The 20,944-nt window shown below is 41.1% G+C and overlaps 1 protein-coding gene across 3 annotated transcripts in view; it reads right to left on the bottom strand.

The window, feature by feature from the left end:
* LOC109991341 (pyruvate carboxylase, mitochondrial) overlaps positions 1 to 20,944 on the bottom strand; it is a 272,579-nt gene that overhangs the window by 13,465 nt on the left and 238,170 nt on the right. For all 3 annotated transcript variants that reach the window (XM_020643641.3, XM_020643643.3, XM_020643642.3), the window contains exons 20-24: positions 17,790 to 17,947; positions 16,823 to 16,909; positions 6,271 to 6,450; positions 2,120 to 2,294; positions 738 to 811 (exon numbers count right to left, since the gene is read on the bottom strand). In XM_020643641.3, the coding sequence (XP_020499297.1) occupies positions 738 to 811; positions 2,120 to 2,294; positions 6,271 to 6,450; positions 16,823 to 16,909; positions 17,790 to 17,947 (674 nt within the window). The remainder of the gene's footprint in view (positions 1 to 737; positions 812 to 2,119; positions 2,295 to 6,270; positions 6,451 to 16,822; positions 16,910 to 17,789; positions 17,948 to 20,944) is intronic.

Genomic DNA, 20,944 nt, shown 5'->3' with positions numbered 1-20,944 from the left:
AAGGCCGATGTGATGGCCGAAGGGATCACAAATGCTGTTTGTTGCTCCCCTGATAAAGTGTTAATATCTGAGTCCTCCCTTCTGTGTTATCAGCACTTCACCGTGACACTCCTTGCGCACTGCATCACACCTCTCTGTCTGCACTGATGGAAAAATCATTTCCTGCTGATAAAGTCCGCTCCCTATGGAACTGCTATTACTTTGGAATTAATTAAGTAGCAAAGTGGATTACAACTTAAATGAATATGAAATGTATTATTGTAGAATCAGTGATTATAAATGATTGATAACACAGCTTTTATTACACAACGTCTGTGAATTGTTCAAGTCGTTTTGCTGTGAAGTTTTAAGTTAATTCACTTTTTCAATTTTTCTGATTTTAATGTTTATTCTAAAAATTCTGTGTGACACTGCAGCACATTGTTACACAGTTCTCAAACTGTCAGTTTGAAGCTTGGATACAAAAAAACACCTGGATTTTTTCTAAAAGGCCGTAGTGTTGCACATTTTTTTTAAATGTAAAATAAGAAAAGGTCAAACTATGTGATGAAATGGCTGAGATATCCTGACAGTCCAACATACACAGTAGGTAAACTTCCCAATGTAAATGTGCCCTTTCTACCCTTTCTGTCTAGTAGACGCCCTCTTTCGATCAAGCACTGGGTTTTCTGCTGAAACATTCTTCCTATTAAAATGTAAGTCTGTTACTCTTGGAAATTTGCGTCTAGGTCGTGTACCTCAAACTCTTCTGCAATCTTGGGTCCATCCAGGAACAGCCTGGTGCTGAGACAGTCCACTGGACCGAAGTTAGCTGTGACGAGAGAAACAGACAGGCGGTGAAAAAATAAATACAACAACAAGAATAATAAAAACAATTATGTGCTATTATTTATTAGCCCATGTGGGGAAACTCAATATGTTTCCTTCTGCTGTTGAGACACACACACACACACACACACACACACACTGTGTTGTACATGCACTTATGGAGAGATGTCAGAGTGAGGGGGCTGCACACCAAAGTGCACCAGAGTAGTTACTCAAGGGAAACCGTGGCAGTGCTCAGGAAATTAACTGGCACCTCACCAGCTATCAGCACAACTTCTAGACTTGGTGAATGACAGGACTTGAACCGGCGACCCTCCAGTCCCCAGCCCCAGTCCCTACAGACTGAGCTGCTGCTGCTGCTGCCATACTCCTGTATAAGAGCAGAGGCACCTTGAAGCACAGGCATGCAGAGTCTTCAGCCCTGGCAGGAGCCTCGAGGTCGTTACTCATGGTGTTGTCTTTTTTAGAAGGTTACTACTTTGTGATGATAAGGAAAACAAATCAGGAGTTTCCCAGAAAACAATCACTGGGTAGAGAGTACAGTACTAGTAGACAGAACCACTTCACTTCTGGATAGATAAGGAAACGCAAGGCAAGAAACATCGACACATTTAGTTAAGCTCATCTAAAAAAAAGCCTTTCCAGTTTTATGCAGACATTGCCTTACTCATTAAAGCAAACCAGTTAGCTCTATGTTTCTCCTGCTTTAAAAAAATACGCTGAAGTTTGAAAATGTCACTCTTCTTGAAGGCATCATATTGCATTTCCAACCCCAGAGCTTCTCCTGCCTGCCATGCTGCTGTCGATGCACTCACTTCAAACTCAAACCTTAAATCAGTGCTGTTATGGTTATGCTGATGTCTTCCACCAGCATCCGTCCATGCTGTTCTGGTTTCTTACTTGTGCTCTATCAGAGTGACACAGGGGGATTCTGTGTGCTGAGTGTAGAGCACGGGATTTGTTCTCTTAATGTTTAAGACTACTTAAGAGGCGAATGCAACAATTCAACACATTCCCACAAAATCGTTTCAACTTCATAATGAGTGTTCCTGACTTAAGGCTGCCTGCTAATTTCAAGCCCCAGTAATAATACAAATGAGAATGAGAGAGAGAGGGAGAGAGTGAAAACAAGACAGAATCTTATGAACCCAGACGTGTTCAATATAACAGATCCAATTTGATTAAAAGAACATTTCAATCATTTAACATTGAAAAAACACCTTTTGTCGATTCTTGGTCTCATGCTGAATAATTGCCTGTTCACAAAGAGTAATTATCACTGCAGACTCACAAGTAAAGTCCTTGAACTCCTGGAACACCTTGGGGTACATGGCAGCTGACATCACATCCTCGGGGGTGATTTCCTCGCCGTGGGAAGCTCGGAGCCCCTCCTCCAGGGCCTTGAAGTCCATCGCCGGCAGAGAGGCGCCCGGACGACCCTCAATACGGTTAAGGGACTTCAGCACCTGGGATGGGAGGTTAGAGAAGAAAAAGAAAGGATAAGCGAGTCATACATGTGTCGTCTCTTCTGCACGTTTACCTCCTCTTAATATCCCCGTGAGACTGTGAAGCATGTGGGATGTGCTGAACTTCACCCTGACAAAACACTGAAGTGACAGAGACACTCAGGATGACAGTGGGAGGAAGGCAGGGTGGGGTGGGTGGCTGTTTTTTGAAGGATGGAGGAAGAGACTGAAACACTTGAATTGCAGCAAATATAACACTTGATACAACTTGTTATTTGCATAAAAGTGGCATCCAGTGTTGTATTAAGATCTGATGTGGTATCCACTTTAGTTGCCTCCGTCTCTCCCACTCTCTCAATTCATCCTTTTCTCTGCACTCAAGTACCATCAGCCTATCACAGGCGGCTGCAGCCGTTGCCGCATTTGTGATAATATAAAAAAAAAGAAAGGAAAACAGACGGATGAAAGAGAAAGAGAGAGAGAGAGAGAGAGAGAGAAAAAAAAAAAAAGAGGATAAAATTGTTGAAAGTGGAGGCTGCTAAAGACTAATGACTGGACGTGTTATCTTCCCACACAGTTGCTGATATCGTGACACAACTTGTAGAGACAATCGATCCGAGGCTGCGCCCCCCCCCCCCCAGTGAAGAGATTATGTGTGAACACGGCCACTGCGCCTCTAAAAAGCTGTTTTTTTCAATTTGTCTACCTCTTGATGACAGTCGATCGTATGCAGAGGAAGACAGAGACAGTTACAAAAAAAATCTCAAACAATTCGCCTCTTTTTCTAATTCAGCGCTACTGGACGTGCTTTTCAAAATAAGAGTGAAAAAGCTATTCTACCCTTTAAGTGTGTGTTTGTGTGAAATATATTGCTCTAGCTAACATGCTAATTAATGTTTACTCATTTACACTTAAAGCACAACAATTTTTGTATAAGATGAAACTTTCCATTAACACGCAACACTGACTTTTCCTCATGGTGTTTTTGTTCATATCTTAACGAGTCGGCACATTTATGAGTGCATGTGCGTCCCCTTCCGGAAATCTCCAGACAAAGGGCCCGAGTGCAACGCTATTAGTCACAGAGCTAACAGTTCAAAGATAGCTGACTCATTTGTGTGTGTGTGTGAGAGAGAGAGAGAGACACTTCAAAAAGATGGCATGCTCATTGGCGTCCCTGCTCATTAACATTGTGTCTTCGGAGGATGTCTTACACCTAAACTGTTTGATTGTTTAAGTGAGAGACACAGACAGATAGTGTGTGTGTGTGTGTGTGTGTGTGTGTGTGTGTGTGTGTGTGTGTGTGTGTGTGTGTGAGAGAGAGGAGAGAGTATTTCTGCATGAACAATAGGAAGGAAAGATAAACTTTCCCTTCAAGGTTATTTGCTCCTTCTCCTCATTTCTCTTAAACCACTCAACACACTCCAAATCTCTCTGTTTTATTGACACTGTTTTTCTCTTTCCGTCTTTTCTATTGCGCTGCTCTGAGGGATGTGATGCCTTTCTTTTTTTTCTGTCTATGAACTCCTTTTCTTCCTCACGGCCTCCATTTTCTCTCCCTCCACCCCGCCACATTTGCATCAATCCTCCCACTTTCTGCCTCTTTCCTCTCTTTGCCCTTCTTGCATTTTCCCTCGTCCATTTCCTCCGTCTACCCACGCTGCAAATGATCCGTGCGTGACTAAACTACGACGAGGAATTGCCTCAGTTACCACTTTGTGCCGTGAACAGTTTTTTCGCTACGCATGCAGACAAACTCGTGTGCATTAGGGACTCTCCATGAGGCTGAAATGAATGCATGTGAATGTGATACAATGCTGGAATGACTGCTCGCTAACTAATTAATGCCACCGAAGCGCCATTAACAACACATCACTGCCGCCAGCATACAAAAAATAACCTTCAGCTACAGCACACTGGAATGAGGATATCTGCCTCATTCTAGCATGCAACTCTGCAATGAACTGTTTATGTCTTTGCTTGCATGCTAAGATAAAACACTGATAAACTAATCACCCCACATGTTACATTAGTAGCCACATTCACCCGCACACCTCCAGAGTCATCGAGCTATCAGCTACTGATGGTCAACAGAAATAACTTTCACTTTATCCAAAGTACATAGGTTGGACAACGTCGTTAAGACTAAGTACTCTGAAGATTTAAAGGAAGCCGTGTAATCAGATGTAAACGTGTGCAGCTACAAATAAATAAATCAATAAATGAATGAAAACGTTGCAAAAGGGAAGCAAACATGATTTGTACGAGAACTGAACTCTGGATTTAACTGAATGGGGGGGATGGAGAGTCAGCTGTGTGTGAAAAAGCCTCTTGGTGTTTGTGCATTCAATAGCGAGGGTCTCCCTTGAATGCAGAGTCAGTGTCTGAAGGGGAGATTTACTCTTCTCTGGCTGAGAAGTTGGCAGCAGTTCTACATGTGTGTTTCGGAAGATTGGAAGGCGGGCTGCAGCCCTGGCATGTTGTTTAGATGCTTAATGAACAGTCGAGCTGGCTGGACCCTCATGGAAAAAACATCGCACAACACCAAAGAGTTGGAATGCAAATATCCCTCCCTGCAATGCTCAAAGGGCAGCAGAGGGAAGAAAAAAAGAAATAAGTATGGCAGCCTCTCCTGATATTAAGCATTCAAGTGCTGTCTGAAAACAAAAACAAAAAAAAGAAACCTGAAGATCTGAATGAATAGAGAATCTGTCCACCATCTTCGTCTAATGGGACTGCCTCCCTGCGCTGTATTACTTTCAGGAGAAACACAAGGCAGACTGAAAGACAGTAATAGAGAGGTAGCAGACGAAGGGTTGCAAAGTGGGTGTCAAAACTGAAAAATCCCTGTGATTGTCGAGGGCTGGACTGCCCGGGAAGCTAAATGCCAAATATTTGATTACTCAATCTCCCAAGGGTTCCCACTGTGTGGGGGAACAGGAGAGATGAGGACAATTTGATGGTAAGGGCGAGGTAAGGGAGGACAGGTGTTAGTGTAAAGAAGAATGAAACGAAGAGAAGGAAAGGTGTGAGGGAGAAACAGATGAACTAAAATACATGCATGAATAAACGTACATCCGAGTGACGACATGAGGGCTAAGCTCAAAATAAAGATGACCTTCACAAGGGCAGGAAGTATACAAACATGAGCTAAATTTAATGCTGCTCATCATAACTGGCAGGAATAATTGACCAAAAATATTTGTATCATTTTGTAGCTGTTCATGTTCCAGAGAAATGTTGACTAATGCTCTGTTGAATTTTCAGCACACATGGTGGCATAATGAGCATCCTGTGGAAAGGTCCAGACAGCGTCTCACACCGAATACTTCAAATTTGGGAAACCAGCCAGCGCACCCATAATACGGTATGAAAGGCGCAACATCTGCAGATGTTATTGAGGAATAAAACATCCACTATTTTTGCTTCCTTGGAGACAAAAAAAAAAACGCTACCGTCTGACTTTTGGTGAAATGTCAAGTATGCCAATGTGTCAGCAGGTCTTTGGGAGAATATGACAAATGTGCCTTTATACATGCGTGTGTGCTCGAGCGGCTCTCCCAGCGAGACTTCAGGCTGTTGGCCCCTGATGCGCATGAGAGTGTCTGTTTGCAGGGGTGAGGGGAGGAGACGAGGGAGGTAGACAGAGGTAAAGAAACAGAGAGGAGATGAGAAGACGCTGCAATATCACGCTTTTCTTCACCTTTTACGGCTGTCAGATGTAACCGAGCATGTGACAGAATTTGTGTGTGTGTGTGTGTGTGTGTGAACCCTTGTGCATACACAAGTTTCTGTAACAAGACTCTTCTATGTGAGCTTGTTGTAGTTAAAGGTAAGAAGACAAAGATTAAAAGGTATTAGACTTTAACTTAATGATAATGATGGAAGTAATTAGGAATCTTTGAGTGAAATCAATTAGGTGGAGTACAGAATGAAGTGTGTGTGTGTGTGTGTGTGTGTGTGTGTGTGTGTGTACCTTTGATCTGAATGGCTCTGGGAATCCTCCATGTGGGATTCCGATGTAACCCTGCAGGAACTCGACAACAGACAGGGGGAAGGACAGCTCATCCGCCCTCTCCTCCACCTCGGCCCTGGTCAGGTTGTTCTGCACCATGAACTGGGCCAAGTCACCCACGATCTTAGAGGAGGGGGTCACCTGTGACAGACAGAGAAAGGATTTAACAACGAGAGGAAACATTAGCTCAGGTATTTCTTTTTCACCACAGACAGAGATCAAGAGTTGAGAGATATGATATCTCAGCTTTCTTATGAAAAGTAATGTTATAGCTTCTGTATTATTTTACCACTGCCTTTGTTTAATCCAACCGACATCAGAAAAAGGCACATGAATCTATTCAGGTGTAATCTTGCAGGAAGTTCAAGAAGTTGCAGCGTTTGCAAAAATGTTTTCCACTGTTTGTGTTTCCCTGTCAGCGGTGCGCAGTGGAAACACGTCCACAATGTTTTCACCCAAAGAGAGGAGTGGTGACAGAGTTTTGGTTTTAATGAAGACGCTGTCTCTGCAGATTAAGTATTGAGTGACCCGGAGAGGAGAGAGGGCCAGGAGAGCCCGATGAAAAATGACAAGATGTTTACATTTATATCGTCTCTTTAATCACTTGATTTGGCAGCCATGAGCTGAAAGATGTACACAGGGTGTGAAAACAGAGCAAACCTGGAAATGAAGCAAGAAGAGAGAGGAGCAAGACAACTTTTTATGAAATTCACGTGTATTCTTTCATTATTATTTATAATGGTATATTATTATGCTAATAGTAGACCTTATTAGCATAATAGTGATAAGTGGACTCTCTTTTGACTGCGTCAGGACACTGATGCACATATCAAACGCACACATTAGTCTTCAGTTATAATAAAGAGAGACAGAGTCATGGCTTTCTAACTTCCATTAGGGAATCTGGGCCATTACAGAGAAACAGGGGTCAATTAATGTCACCCACACAAAGTAAAAAAGAAACTGAAAACCATCCTTGGGTTACTTTCTACCCTATTCTATAAAGAATAACGTCTAAGGGGTCAATAGAGGGAAGAGACAGACAAACACATTTGGAATTATCTTGAGACAGAAACTCATATTTCTCTAATAACTTGTTTTGTTTTTATCCTCAATGTAAAGCACATTGAGCTTACACGTGTAATAAACTTTCTATTCTATATTCAAAATGAAAACTAGTGTTTGTCCCAGCTCGTGGTAAGAGGAAGGTTTAGGATCATTTTGACACATTGTTCTGAAACAAAGGGGGCCTTTAGATATATTTGAAGACAACAATCGCACCGCTAACAAGTGTTACAGACCTCATCGCTGCTGCAAGTCAAACCAAGATCCTTCTACGGATGGCATTTGTTTACGTACACAGTTGGGGAAATGATGCCTTGTCGTAATTGCTTACAGACATTTACTTTGACCAGCGGTAAATATTACAGTGTGAACAAAATGACCCAAAAGAAATATGCACAAAAAAAATAAAAAATCGATCACTTCCTCATCTGATTTGGAACAAAGCAAACAAGCCATAGGTGTGAAAACACCCTCAAACTCCATCATTGACAGCTGAAGGAGCTGAGAGAACAAAGAGTGGGTCCGGTCTCTACAACGAGCCTATTTTGGTGGCAATTAGCGAGCTGAGCGGATATAACCTGGCAGGGAAAAAAGAAAGACTATAGATCAACTATAGATCAAATTGACATTCCCGGAAGAATTTCTCAAAGAAAGAACTTGACATTTATTTCAAATAGTTGTGATGCCAAACTATCAAGAGGAAGACGTGAAGCACACACACACACATGTGGCTCGTGCAGAAACGCTGCTCTGGGATTACAACAAACTCCCCTGGGGCTTTAGTGGAAGTGAGGCTAGCTGAGCTCCTGAGATCACTGCAGTCTTTGAACAAGCACAATCCAACCACTGCAAGTGTGTGTGTGTGTGTGTGTGTGTGTTTGTGTGTGTGTCAGGTGTTTCTTTAGTCTCCTGGGATGACAGCATTACTGCATTCCAACCTGTTGGAGATAGGAAATGCTAATAAAGCTAAGGCATCAGTGTTCATGGATAGAATGAAACACTTTAAGATAAAGCTGTGATTTGTAATTGCCAACATATCAATATTGATCTCCAGGGAGTCATTGGTTCATGTATTCGGTTTCAATGTTTACTCTAAAGTCAGTTTATTATTTAAGAAGATTTAAGAGAACCAGTTTGATAAGATACACTTTTTAGCACTAAATTAAATTACATTTAATGTATTAAGCAGTGTACACAAATAAGACCTGTTTTCTTCCTCTGCAATTGAAGCTGGCTGATTAATGACATTATTAAGGAAGAAAAAATAACTCTGAGGTGTTTAAGTACCATTTTTCAACTGTACATAGTATGATCACATTGGCTGCAGGGTTTTCCCCATTATGTGACCCCCCCCCCCCCCGACCTCATTAAAGACTGTGCTGCTGACCTTAACCCAGTGCAACTACTTGTGAGAGCTAGTTGAGCTCATTACAACAAACATGCCATACACAATGGCTCAAAATGCTAAAAAAAAATATGTGCATGTTTTTTTTTTTTTTTTTTTTTTTTACATTTCTGTGTTAAATTTAGAGACAAATAATGAAGAGAGGCAAATTGAGAATGGAGAAGAGAGAGGGTTTTTTTCATCTTAGAAGCCAAGATGCATGGCTATTGTCCCTACACAGATCTGAAAGGGATATAGGTCATTGATCATGTGTTCCAATATGACATTTACTGGAACTTTTTCATTTGCCTCTTCAAGGTTTCTGATGGTTTTCCCTGCTCTCCTTTATGTTATCATCAACGCCTTTTGTCCCCATTGCTACGGAGAAGCAGCTCTCAGATCACACTGAGAAATCACTGTATACACCTTAAATAATGTACATGTACATCGGTAAACATGAATATCTGGTTTCAGTTCTCCTGATATTTGAAAACTCTTGCGTCTGAAACCACAAGGTGCCTGAAACTGCTCCTCCCATCGTGCAGCTCTATTTGGACGATCATGAAATGGGTCAGGGCCTTACATTGTGGTTATCACCGCAATAGTTATTTAAAAACTGTGCCACTGCAATTAATTTCCCAGTGATGAGCTACATCTTTTACAAAAGGGTACATGTTAAAGTCCCCAATCACTTGGCACATTTTCCAATGGAACCTTGGCAAGCAAATCGGCGCTTTCCCAGCAAGACACATGAAAGGAACGCCTCCTGCTGATTCAAACAAGCGTGCACTTTCCTTCAGCACTTCCCTGCTGCTGCACTACCTACGACTCAGTTTTGATTATGTTTGTGAATAGAGGTGATAATGATACATAGCTTTGACAGAATTACTGTTTGCAGAGAAGCCTGAGGGATTCCAATGGGCTGTTGAAACCCCTGTAGAGACCGTTAAGTTGGTACAGATCTGGAACAAAAGTCAAAAGCACTTACTCCAAAACTATCTCCAACACAAGAAAACTACACGATGGTGCATTCCTTATGTACCTCCGACCTTTTCTCCATTGTTTAAACTTTCTGTTCCCAGAGTCCATTTTTCTTACTTTTTCACTGCTAGTTAAAAATTGTAACTCCTCTCTTATTTGTGAACCATCCGTCATGCTCCATCCAACTCCAACTCCCCTAACTACCATCTTCTATCTTCAATCTAAAAGCCAAACTCTTAAGTCTTTTCCGCGTCCTCATGAATCATCTCCCTCCATCGTCCGCTCTTCTTTTCCTCCATCCTTCAGCCAACACCTTTCTTTCTGGATCCACAGTAACATCAGGAGTGTAACTCTCATTATCAATCTCTGCTGATGAATCACCCTGCTCCAACACTCCGGGTTTCCACAAGGAGAGGAGAAGGAAATCTTATTTGGAACTGTGTGTGAGCTACGCATGATGTGTGAGCTTTTCTATATTTTTAGACGAGGACTGAAGTAAATCACATCCCGGTTGTGCAGAGTTGAAAATATCTGATTTCCTCTGTTCCTGTGAAGTGCAGCTCAGCACTCTTCACTGCTGATCCCTCTCACTCTCACTGATAAGATCGTGTCATTAAGTGCCTCGTTTTTTTTTTTTTGGGGGGGACAGAAAAAAGCTGATGAAACTACATTTTGAAGAAGCGTTAAGGTTTTTGAAATCATCCATGGAGTTGCTTTTCTATTAACAAGAGCAACGCTTGTAATTTCTGGAGCAGCACAATAAAACAACCGTATTTTGCGTCACTTTCGCCAGATGGACCGATGCAAGTCATCCCCTTGAACCCTCTGAACGAGAAATAGGCCATACGAGAAGGAAAGGCATTATTCAATATGGAATCAGCAAATATTTGTTGGGCGATAATATAAAAAAAATCCTGTTAAAGCTACGAGCTGACTGAATCAGTTTAAAGGACAAAAGCAGGAGAGGGTGATAGAAGTTGAAATAAACATTGAGGCTTTTGTTTTTTTAAATTAGCATGTCTGATTAATAAGATTTAACTATCCAGAGACCTGAACTATCCCCGCTTACCGTTCATTTTTTTTTAAATCATAAATGTACACATCATCTTTAAAAAAGACACATCAAGCAGACTTTGGCTTTCTGTGTAGATTCTCATTCCAGCTCAGCTTTACTGATTTGATATGACAGAATTCACACATGAATAACTGGACAGCAGCATTAATACCTTTCTAAATTCAGCAAGCATGCAGAAGCACTCAGCATTGGATCTTAGCGTGTCTCTCCCACATCACTTAACTCTTGTCTGTAACCTCATGTGGTCCCTCTCGCAGGCTCAGATTAACACTTAACACGTAAGACCTGAGATCCTGGTCCACCTCCAGCTCTCCATGCTGACTGACTCTTCTACTTTTCGCTCTCGCCCTACTCTGCTAAGGCCTTCTGTCCAGCTTTCTCACTTTCACTAATGTACACCTCTAACCAAAGTGATCCTGATGACTCCACACTACAGGCAGCAGCAATCTGGTACAGTGGAGAGTGTGTGTGTGTGTGTGTGTGTGTGTGTGTGTGTGTGTGTGTGAAGGAAGGGGGGTTATTTACATGTGCTTGTATGTCACATGCTTTTCTATTTTGCCCCTATTTGTTTGGATGTACAACTGTATCCAAACCTGAGCTCCCCTAATGGCCAAATGATTATAACATCAGGAACAGTTTGTGTGCTTCAGTGTGTGTGTGTGTGTGTTTGGAAAAACCACACACACACACACACACAACACGTACACTCGCTATAATGGTAGCCAACAGAGCCAGGAGCGGAGTGAAGAATGGTACCTGTCAGCAGAGGAGGAGACAGGAGAGAGAAGCGATAACAAGAGTCTCGGAGAGGGGGGAAGAGGAGGAGGAGCAGAGAAGCAATAGAAAGATTAAGGATACATGAAGGAAGTGTAATCGAAATGAGGAAAAGTGGGAGGGAGCAATGGTGGAGATGTGATTATAGCAAAGTGGAGAGGGAGAGACAAGCAGCCAGGGTGATGAAGAGAATGACAGGAGGAGTAAGGGAGTGAGAAAGGATGGGATGGACAAATGAACCGAGGGGAGGAGAGACAGAGGCAAACAGACAAGTGCAATAGACAGCTGCAGCCCCACGGGCCATACAAGAAGGGGGCTCCACCTCAAAGTAAGAGACGTGTGTGTGTGTGTGTGGGGAAGTGGGAGAGTGAAGACGTGCCTGTAATTGCAAGAGAAAAGTAAGAGAGCAAGTTGGCTAAAAGGAGAAAGCGAGAGAGCACACGCAAAAACATGCTCGGCTCCTCAGACAGGCACGCCCCATGTTCACAGAAATCAAGATGCATGAAAGAAAAAGGGGTTATAGAGGGAAAGTTCAAAGCAGAAGAAGAGGAGAAAGACGTCTGCAGTTGCCTCCCATTAAAAGAAAATAATACTAGTTTGAAAGTTTTCCAAAATCAAACTAGACAGTTGAAGACTCTTCATATGATAAAACAAATTAAGCTGACACTGACAGGCAGGAGATATTATTTGATTGACTGGTGAACTCATTTGTTTTAGTGTTACATTAGAGCAGCAATCAAACATTTTTCAACAAGTATTGGACTTTTTTTTTGTTGCAAAAGAGTAGGATGAGACGAGCTTAGCTTAGCATAAAGACTGGATGCAGAGGGGGAAAGGCTACCCTGGCAAAGGGAACACAATCCACCTACCAGTACCTTTAGTCAACACTTTAAGTCCGGTTTAGTGAAAAACTAGTGTGGAAACAGTTCTCAAATTGAAAGTGCTTCCTATGTCCTGGTTTAGGTTGTGATTGTCTGGAGTCTCTGCTGCTTGGCTTTCAACACATAGAAGTGTGATATTACTCTTCTCATCTCACCAGAGTATAATAGCAAGAAACCTCTTAAAAAAGATCTCCAGCTCCAGGAACTTGTGATTGACATTTTCCTTCCTGCTTTCTTGCACTGCATAGACCAAACCATCCTGAAAAGAACGATCTGTACTCATATAATCAGAATGCACTACCTGATATGTATTTCCCTTTATTCCCTGCTAACCTGAACCATTTGTAAAACCTTCATGCTATTCATTTAAATTCTATGACAGTTCTTGACTTGAAATTGCAATCCATACAGACATTTACGGTGCATCAGAGAGGTTGACTGTAGACTGTACTGTAGCATTTTCAGAGATTACATCATTAAATCAGCGCCTGTAGGCATCTTCCACATGTATGTTTTGTTTGATTTTTCCGTTGCTTCAGTAAATACACCCTCTAGCTAAGAACGATTATAGCTTGGGAACCAGAAGACATTACTTTTTTATATTAGCTCCCTGAAAAGATGACTTAGTGTGATTGTTGAATTATTAGGTCTCTTTAAATCATACTATCCAGAGTGAATGTTAAGAAACCGAGAATAACTTCTGCTGTGATTTATCTGGCCTAATATAAGGATTCTCTGGAGTAAAGTTCAGAACTCTCCATGGGCTGCAGAGCTTCATGCTGTCTTTGAAGAAGCGGATTTACGGGTTTATCTATAGAAATAATTCATCATGCAGCGTAAATAAGATTAGAAAAAAAGTTACTTGTTGTATTCAATGAAAAATGGTTAAATGAAATATATTTAAAACCTAAATTGCAAACATGTGTCCAAAAAAAGCATAAATTATGATACCAAATTACATGTTAAAGCAAACTTACCAAGAAATCAAAGATCTTTGGTTGCTCAATTAAGGACAGTAATCCTTCCCTTGGCACTTGAAGTTGGCAGATTTAAAAACATCCCAGAGGAACAGAGAATTTGTGAACTTTGTGATTTAGGAGAAGTGGAGAGTGAATCTAATTTTCTTTTGTATTGTTCCTTTTATGAGGAACTGAAAGAACCTCTTTTTGATGAAATGTTTGCTCGAGACCCTCAAGTGTTTTGGAGTAATGACGATGTCAGGATGGACTGTTTGTTTACTTTCAATGTGTATAAGTTGGCCTCTTTTGTCACTGAAGCCTGGAGGAAACACCAGCATGGTTTATATTGTCAGTATTGTTTGGCATCTATTTTTTTGGTTTTTGCATGCATGACACAATAATAAAATAAAATGAATTCATCTAAATAATAATTGACTTCACTTGTAAGCAGTGTTGTCTGTGAAGGTGATAATCCAAGATGTGGTCTGTGAAAGAGAAGCACTGTGTGAGCAGGGACAGAACGAGCAGCACCTCATTCCACCTGACTCATCCATTTTAAAAAGAGACATCTATGATGGGGAAAAATACAACATTAACTTCATAAAACAATGACATATTTAAAATAAGTTGGTTAATATTTAATCTTTAAAAGCACAGAAAATCTAATTTGCATATGTGAGTTTGAGCCTCTTTAAAAACGAAGGTTCCATCTAAATGTTTAAACTCCTCAGTCCTCACACAGTGAAGACGCTCAGATCATTGTAGCTGCAACAGAATCATCCTCAGTACATTCATACCTTTAAACAGGCTTGACCACACTGTGAATACTAAATGACCTGCGTTTTTGCATTTCCCTTTCAATACAGTTTTTCAAAATGTACAGAGGTTAAATCCATGCCTTTTAACCCCTCGTGCCTCATTAGTCAGCCCCGTCTATTTCAACTTCTTGACTCGAGCAAACAATCACTGTCACTCATTATTTTCCCCTGCTGTTGTTTACACACACGTCTAACATGAGGGATGAGACACAGAGGACCATTCTCTCACCTCAAAATGTATCAGCAGAATAATTACATCAGCATTAATGAAGACAAAAACTAAGTGTCCATGTGAAACACCTTGATTCTTCTGAAAAGAGGAACTTACATTTATTAATTAATTAAATATAATCACTTGAATTTTGGCAGATTTGTTGAATTTGCACTGGATGCTCAACAGGCAGTGCTGTGATTTCACTATAATTAACAGAAACAATAACAATTGTTAATGTTAACATTAGACCGTCTATTATCACACTTAGCTGTGACTGCTTATACTACACACACTTTTAGCATCATCATTACCAACATTGCAGCTATAAATCTGTCTTAATAATTATGCTCTGTTTGTCTCAGTCCTTCTTCCTGCGTCTCCCTCTTTCCCACTTTCCAACCCCAGCACAGTTTTGGCAAGATGGCTTATCGACATGAGTCCGGTTCTTCTCGAGGTTTCTGCCTTCTGCCGCTGTAACTTTGTTGTTAATTGCTGTGCTTGTGAGGGGTTAATGACGTGTCTCTGTAAATAGTACAGTACCTGCTCTTTTTGTAGAGCGTCTTGAGATAACATTTGTCATGAGTTGGCGCTCACATTAGGAACGGATATTAAACTAAGAAACAGTTTGGCTTATGAACATTTTCACGTCATAAATCTAGCGAGTCACACTGTCTCCTTAGTTTCTTTGACGTCAGCTGGAATTAAGTAGAAGCTAATGAGCCTGCACGTCTGAGCTTCTCCTTCATTTCTCATCAACTGTTCTGTCAAATTCTTTGACGTCTCGTACAAATATCTTGACTTCTTCCTTCATGTGATGAGAAAAATGTGTCAAGAAAAGTAAGAAATCTTCTTAATGTTAAACATTTTGGTGCAATGATGATTAAAAGAAGCTTTTTTTTCCCCCCCTTTCCGAAAAGTTATAATTACAGTCGTTTGTCTTATTTTGTGTTTGGTAGGAGCTGGTTTCCCTTGATAAAAAAACAGTCCTGTAAATATCCCTCATTTTTTTTTGTACATTTGGTGTGAAGTGTTGGGGAGATTAATGACCCTGAAAAAGCACAATCCTTCACCCAGCTCTCTGAGCGGCTAAGATATGGCCTTTGTACTGCTGTGTGTGTGTGTGTGTGTGTGTTCATGTGTGGGAGAAACACTCATTGTATAGACCCCGGCTTCTCTGCAAACTGTCAGCACAGCGGGTGGTGTGTGGACTTTATATCTATATCTGACTAGCACACTCCCTCTGCCTTATCGACAAGCCAACAGTGTGAGAGACGCTGCCATTGTCAAGCTAACAGGATACAACAGAGGGCATAGCAGGACCTGCAGGCACATTAAGCTAACATTGGCTTGTGCACTGAAGCCCACCGAGTCTTAATTGAATTGATCGAGAGTTTGGGGAGAGGAGAGGAGGGGTGGAATTGATGAGGAAAACAGGGAAGAAAAAGAAATAAGGGAGGTGGGGGGGGGGGCTGAGAAGGAGGATTGAGCGAGAGCAAAAGAGAGAAGTAGATAGAGTAATAGGGAATCCATAGGAGCATGGCTGCTACGACAGAGAGAGCAAAATAAGAGAGATGTCTGGGGAATAAATGCCGGGCAAGCAGCAGTGGAATGAGAAGGAGAAAGGTGAGACAAAACAAAAACAGGGCGGCTTGATAGAGAAAGAGAATGCAAAATAGACTAGGAAATAATTACATGGCGAGCGTGAACACGGCGAAAGAGGGATGAATCTATTACCGAGCTGTGATGGTAAATAATGAAAGGGGAAAACAAAGGAATTAATGAAAGATAATGAAAAAAAAAAGAGAAAGCTGGATGGAGGTGAATTTTTGAGAATGCAGAATTGGTAATAGAGCTCCTTTTCTCTGCCTCAGATTAATGTGCCAGAAATCTACCTAAAACTAGTTCAGTGGAGTTTCTACCCATTTACTCAAAGCAGGGTAATACAAGAAACAGAATACAGAGTTATAGAAACGAACAAACAACTTCTTTTTGAATTACCATTATTAAGTTAAATGACCAGGTAGGTCTGAGGGTAAAAGAAATCCTTGTGCAGTAAAAGTTAAATGTCCTTTGTTAAAGAAATGATCGATGGCTAATAAAAGAGCAGGTCTATAAAATGGTGGAGAGAGTACAAAACAAAAAAACTCCCAGCAGAGGCTGAGGAGGTCGGGGAAGGTCAACCAGACAGTGAAGCTGGAAGTGAATCCGGACAGCAGGGAACAGTGGATATACCGAGCGTAATCTGGGATCGTTTTACTCAGTCAAGCACAGAAAGAGAGGCAGATCAGCAGAAACAGGCAGCTATACCCAAAGCAGTCAGATAAAGTCTGTGGTAAAACTGACTGTGAAGTCACATGCTCACCTTAATGAGGTCTCCCAGCAGTTTGTTGGCCTCAGTGTAGGCCTTCTTCACCTCCTTGAACTTGTTTCCCAGTCCCATGCTGTGAGCCTGCAAAGAGCAACAAGAAACAAGCAACGGCGTGGATGAGTCGAGTTGAATTTGTCTTTCAGTGTTTCTTTTAAAGAATAAACAGTGAAGGCATTCTGGCTTATTCTGAGTCAACATGGGATTTAAGGCTATAATTTACATTATGACATCCACAAATTTTAGATTTACAGCGAGCTCTTCCAGCTGGGGTCGTATGAATCCTTTGTGTAAACTGTACTTTTGTATATAGTGCATTTGTTTCACACTTAATTTTTTTTACATGAACAGGTCACAAATGTACTCTGGGATGTGCACCAATGTATTATTTTTCAATATCTATTTTTGGGGCTTTTTATGCCTTTACTGGAGAGATAGGACAGTGGATAGAAATCAGGCAAAGGGACGTGCGGGAAAGGAGCCAGTGGTCAGGTTTGAGCCTCGGCCGTCCGCTTGCACATTGGGCGCACCAACCGCTGCGCCACCTGTGCCCCCGACTGATGTCTCAGGATTCAGTCTTATCGGAGTGATTCCATGTGCACTATAGACTTGTGGCTGTACTGATTGTAAAATACTGAATACGCACATATCAAGAACAACATTTAAAGAGAAACACAAATATTTCACGAAGCCTATACACTGCAGGCATGTTCAGAAACTAAATCTGATAAAAAACTGATACACAACACTTCCTGAGTCAGTTTAAGAAGGGCTCAGATCCTTTAGAGATGAATTGACTAAGAGTCATTTTCAACAAATTTAAACGCAGTCTTACGCTGACATGATTCTGTTTCAACCTGATCCAGAGATGGCTCTGTTTTTTTTTTTTTTTTTACCTCTTCAGCTTTTAGATCGATCCGTTACACAGAACACAGTAAACAAAGACCAGAATAATTCAGCGCACCTGGAAGTGAAGGTTGGTGTACTGTCCTCCGGGTATCTCGTTCTCATAGACATCAGCGTTGCCAGATTTCATGGTGGCCGTGCAGTCGAACGGAGCGTACAGGCCTCTGGCTACTTCCCAGTATTCGCTGTAGTCAAACACCTTCTCCAGAGCAATGCCTGCAAAAAAAAAAAAAAAAAAAAAGATCAATATAATATTCAATCAACTGGCAACATGCAGAGTCTCTGTCTTTTTAAAGACAAAGAATCAAGTTTGTGATAATTACAAACCCATTTTGGATTTTATTTCTTCAGATTAGGAATGTATATGACATATAGGGAGAAAAAGTTAGGAATTAAAAGCCCACCTTAGGGTGCTCGTTTTCAAAGTAGTCAGCAGGAGAAACCCAAATGTCAGCAGATACATTTACTGCTACATATAATCTGCCAGGAGCTCATCTTCTGAAAACGCTTACTAATTATATTAAGTCATTCAAACTTTAGATGTGAAATGGGTTGAAGAGCAGAAAGGTTTGGATAAACCCAAACTGTAGTGCAGGTCAATTACTTCCAGACAGTAAGTGAGCTTGTCACTTTGCCTTTGGCCGCATGAGTCTTTATTAAATCTTTATTAAAAACTATATGTTGTGATCCTTCAGACATACACAGATTTGTTTTGTTTATATTAATGATATTCTGCAGCAGCCAGGTAAGGTGTTTTAAAGCTGATAACGGCAAAAGGAAAAAAAAAAAAGTGTTTTAATTCTTGACAGAAAAAGCTCTACTCTGATTTTCTGGCTAATGATGACACACATTTTATGAAGACAAATTTAGCTTCTAAAACAAATAACTCAGTGACAAGCTTGTTTACTTTTAAGTCTTAAAGCGAATCTAAAGAGTGTTTGTGCGCTTCCACTGTGATCGTGGAGAGGAAGTGAGCTACTGTGAAATTAATGTGAAATTAATGTGCATGTGGATTCTCCTCAAATCCAGCTGCCTGCCAAGCCAGTCAGTAATTAGGTCCATTTCCACGTCTGTTTGAGAGCATCATTTGTGTAGTCTTTATTTATGTTTCCATTGTGACATTTCAGCCTTAGCTTAAAGGAATAAATGACGGGGTGTTCTACATGAAATTCAATACCAGCTGAACAGCGCACTTTACATACAAGGATTTCAGGAAGTGGACAACAGACAGATGCAGGTTTCTACCACATGAGGTTGACCTGACTCAGTCCTCCATTTGAACACAACAAAGAGTTCTGCTTCTTTATAAATCTGTGGAAACGTGGCACTCTTGTATACTATAAGGCTGCGCTGAGTGTGAAACTTCTGCAGCTGTTGTGGAACTATCTCAATTCAACATCAAATTTTGCCTCATGTGGCGATCAGAAAAATGCATCAAATTGGCACAAAAAAGGATGAATTGTTGTCACTGTTTACGGGTGAATTTTTACCTTTATTGTAGGTGCATTTTCAAATGAAAGATAACTGGATGCTTTCTCCTGCTTCATATTGAACGAACACATACTGGCCAGTTTAAATCTTTGCTCCAAACTCTTCAAGAAAAGTGGACAAGAAAACTTACTATAAGTTGAAAAATTCCTATTATCCTCCATATATTCTTATCTAAACGGACTTCCTCCTGAAAGGCCATGTGCGAACATGTTTTTCATCTTGGGGCCTTCCTAAGTACAGAGATGCAGGGGTATTATGCCTATCTGGATTATGTGGGAAACAACTTATCACATGCAAATTTAACTTTGGTATCATTTTGTAATACATGTATTTTCTGAAGTACATACTGTATATCTGAGTTCTTGAGCTTTAGGTTAGAAAAGATCACACCTTTTTTTATGACTTTCCTCTCATTTATCATCTCCTGACCTCTCAGATTTATCTGAAGACCTTGGAAACAACTGGAATATCTCTCTCTGTCATTGTATCACTGTGACAGTACTTCACTGAGCTCAAAGTGTCTGTTGCTACGTATCAATTCGACACATACTGTATAAGAGTTTGTAACAGACTTGGTGGTGGATACTGCTCAGCAAACCATTTTCCAGAGTTTATCTTTCTTCTTTCTACAGGCCTCCAGTTTCCTGAGGAGAAATCTACATGGGCAAACATCACACTTAAGAAAGTGCTTTGATTAGAAATGATTGAAGAAAACTAAATCACCATTATTGAGTTGTTCGTACATGAGTTCTCTGCTATTGTGATGACATAACTTCGTTTCTTGGATTCAGAGGTTGATTTAACCCGACAGCCTTTAAATGTGGAGAAAAGCTGTATATGTTGGGATTCGGCTGTTTGGTAAACATGCAGGAGGAAAATAGGGCATTGTTTATTCTGGATGGCTGGTTAAACTCGCATATCATCAATCTCTGCACCACTTTTCCATGTGTGTGTATATCGCAGACTTGCAGGCACAGAAGCGCATGCACGTACTTATATCAGTCATTTAGATGGCTTCTTGGCAGTGACAAAGTGCCATCAATATACAACTCATTAGTTGCACAAACTCGGTAATGCAGGAGACAAACACACATGTTTGCGCTTATAAACTTGTACAGGCACCCTAAGCAGCAAAACATCGTTCTAGAAAGACAGCCACACACACAGTTTGTGGTTGATGAGACGATGAGAGCGAACCAAGACACACAGATGGAGACAGATGAGACACGAGGAGATTCAGGGAGAACAAGAGAAACTCAACAGAGACAGATGAAGAAAGAGGAGATGAGGGGGGGAGGGTGTTAACCAGACGCTAAATGTGTTAGCTCACCTGCCTCCCTCTGGGTGGAGCGGTTGTGAGTGTGTTGAATATAGCCATGCTTTGTGTCAGGTGAGTATAATCTCTGGTATGTTTGATGACAGCTAAACCTGAAAATCCCTCTTGAATCAAATTCATACATGATGGATGAGAATAGGCAGTAAACGCTGTGTCAAATAAACACAAGGGCCACTTGAGCATTCATCATTGTTAAACTGCTCGAGTGTGATATGCATGACTTTAAGATGCACATGTTTGCATACTGGCTGCCTGAATTAATAAACTGACAGCTTAAAGACGAATGAGTTAACCGGAGAAGTGCCGCTGTCACCATTCCCTCGGTTTAGAGCGATAATGTGGGAGATGCTGGGGGAGTGGAAGAGAGACGAGCGAGGACTCTGAGC

Source organism: Labrus bergylta, chromosome 22 (assembly GCF_963930695.1).
Source record: "Labrus bergylta chromosome 22, fLabBer1.1, whole genome shotgun sequence".
NCBI classification, from domain to species: Eukaryota; Metazoa; Chordata; class Actinopteri; order Labriformes; family Labridae; genus Labrus; species Labrus bergylta.
Note: the sequence above shows the minus strand (reverse complement) of the source record. Positions and strands in the feature narration are given on the sequence as shown.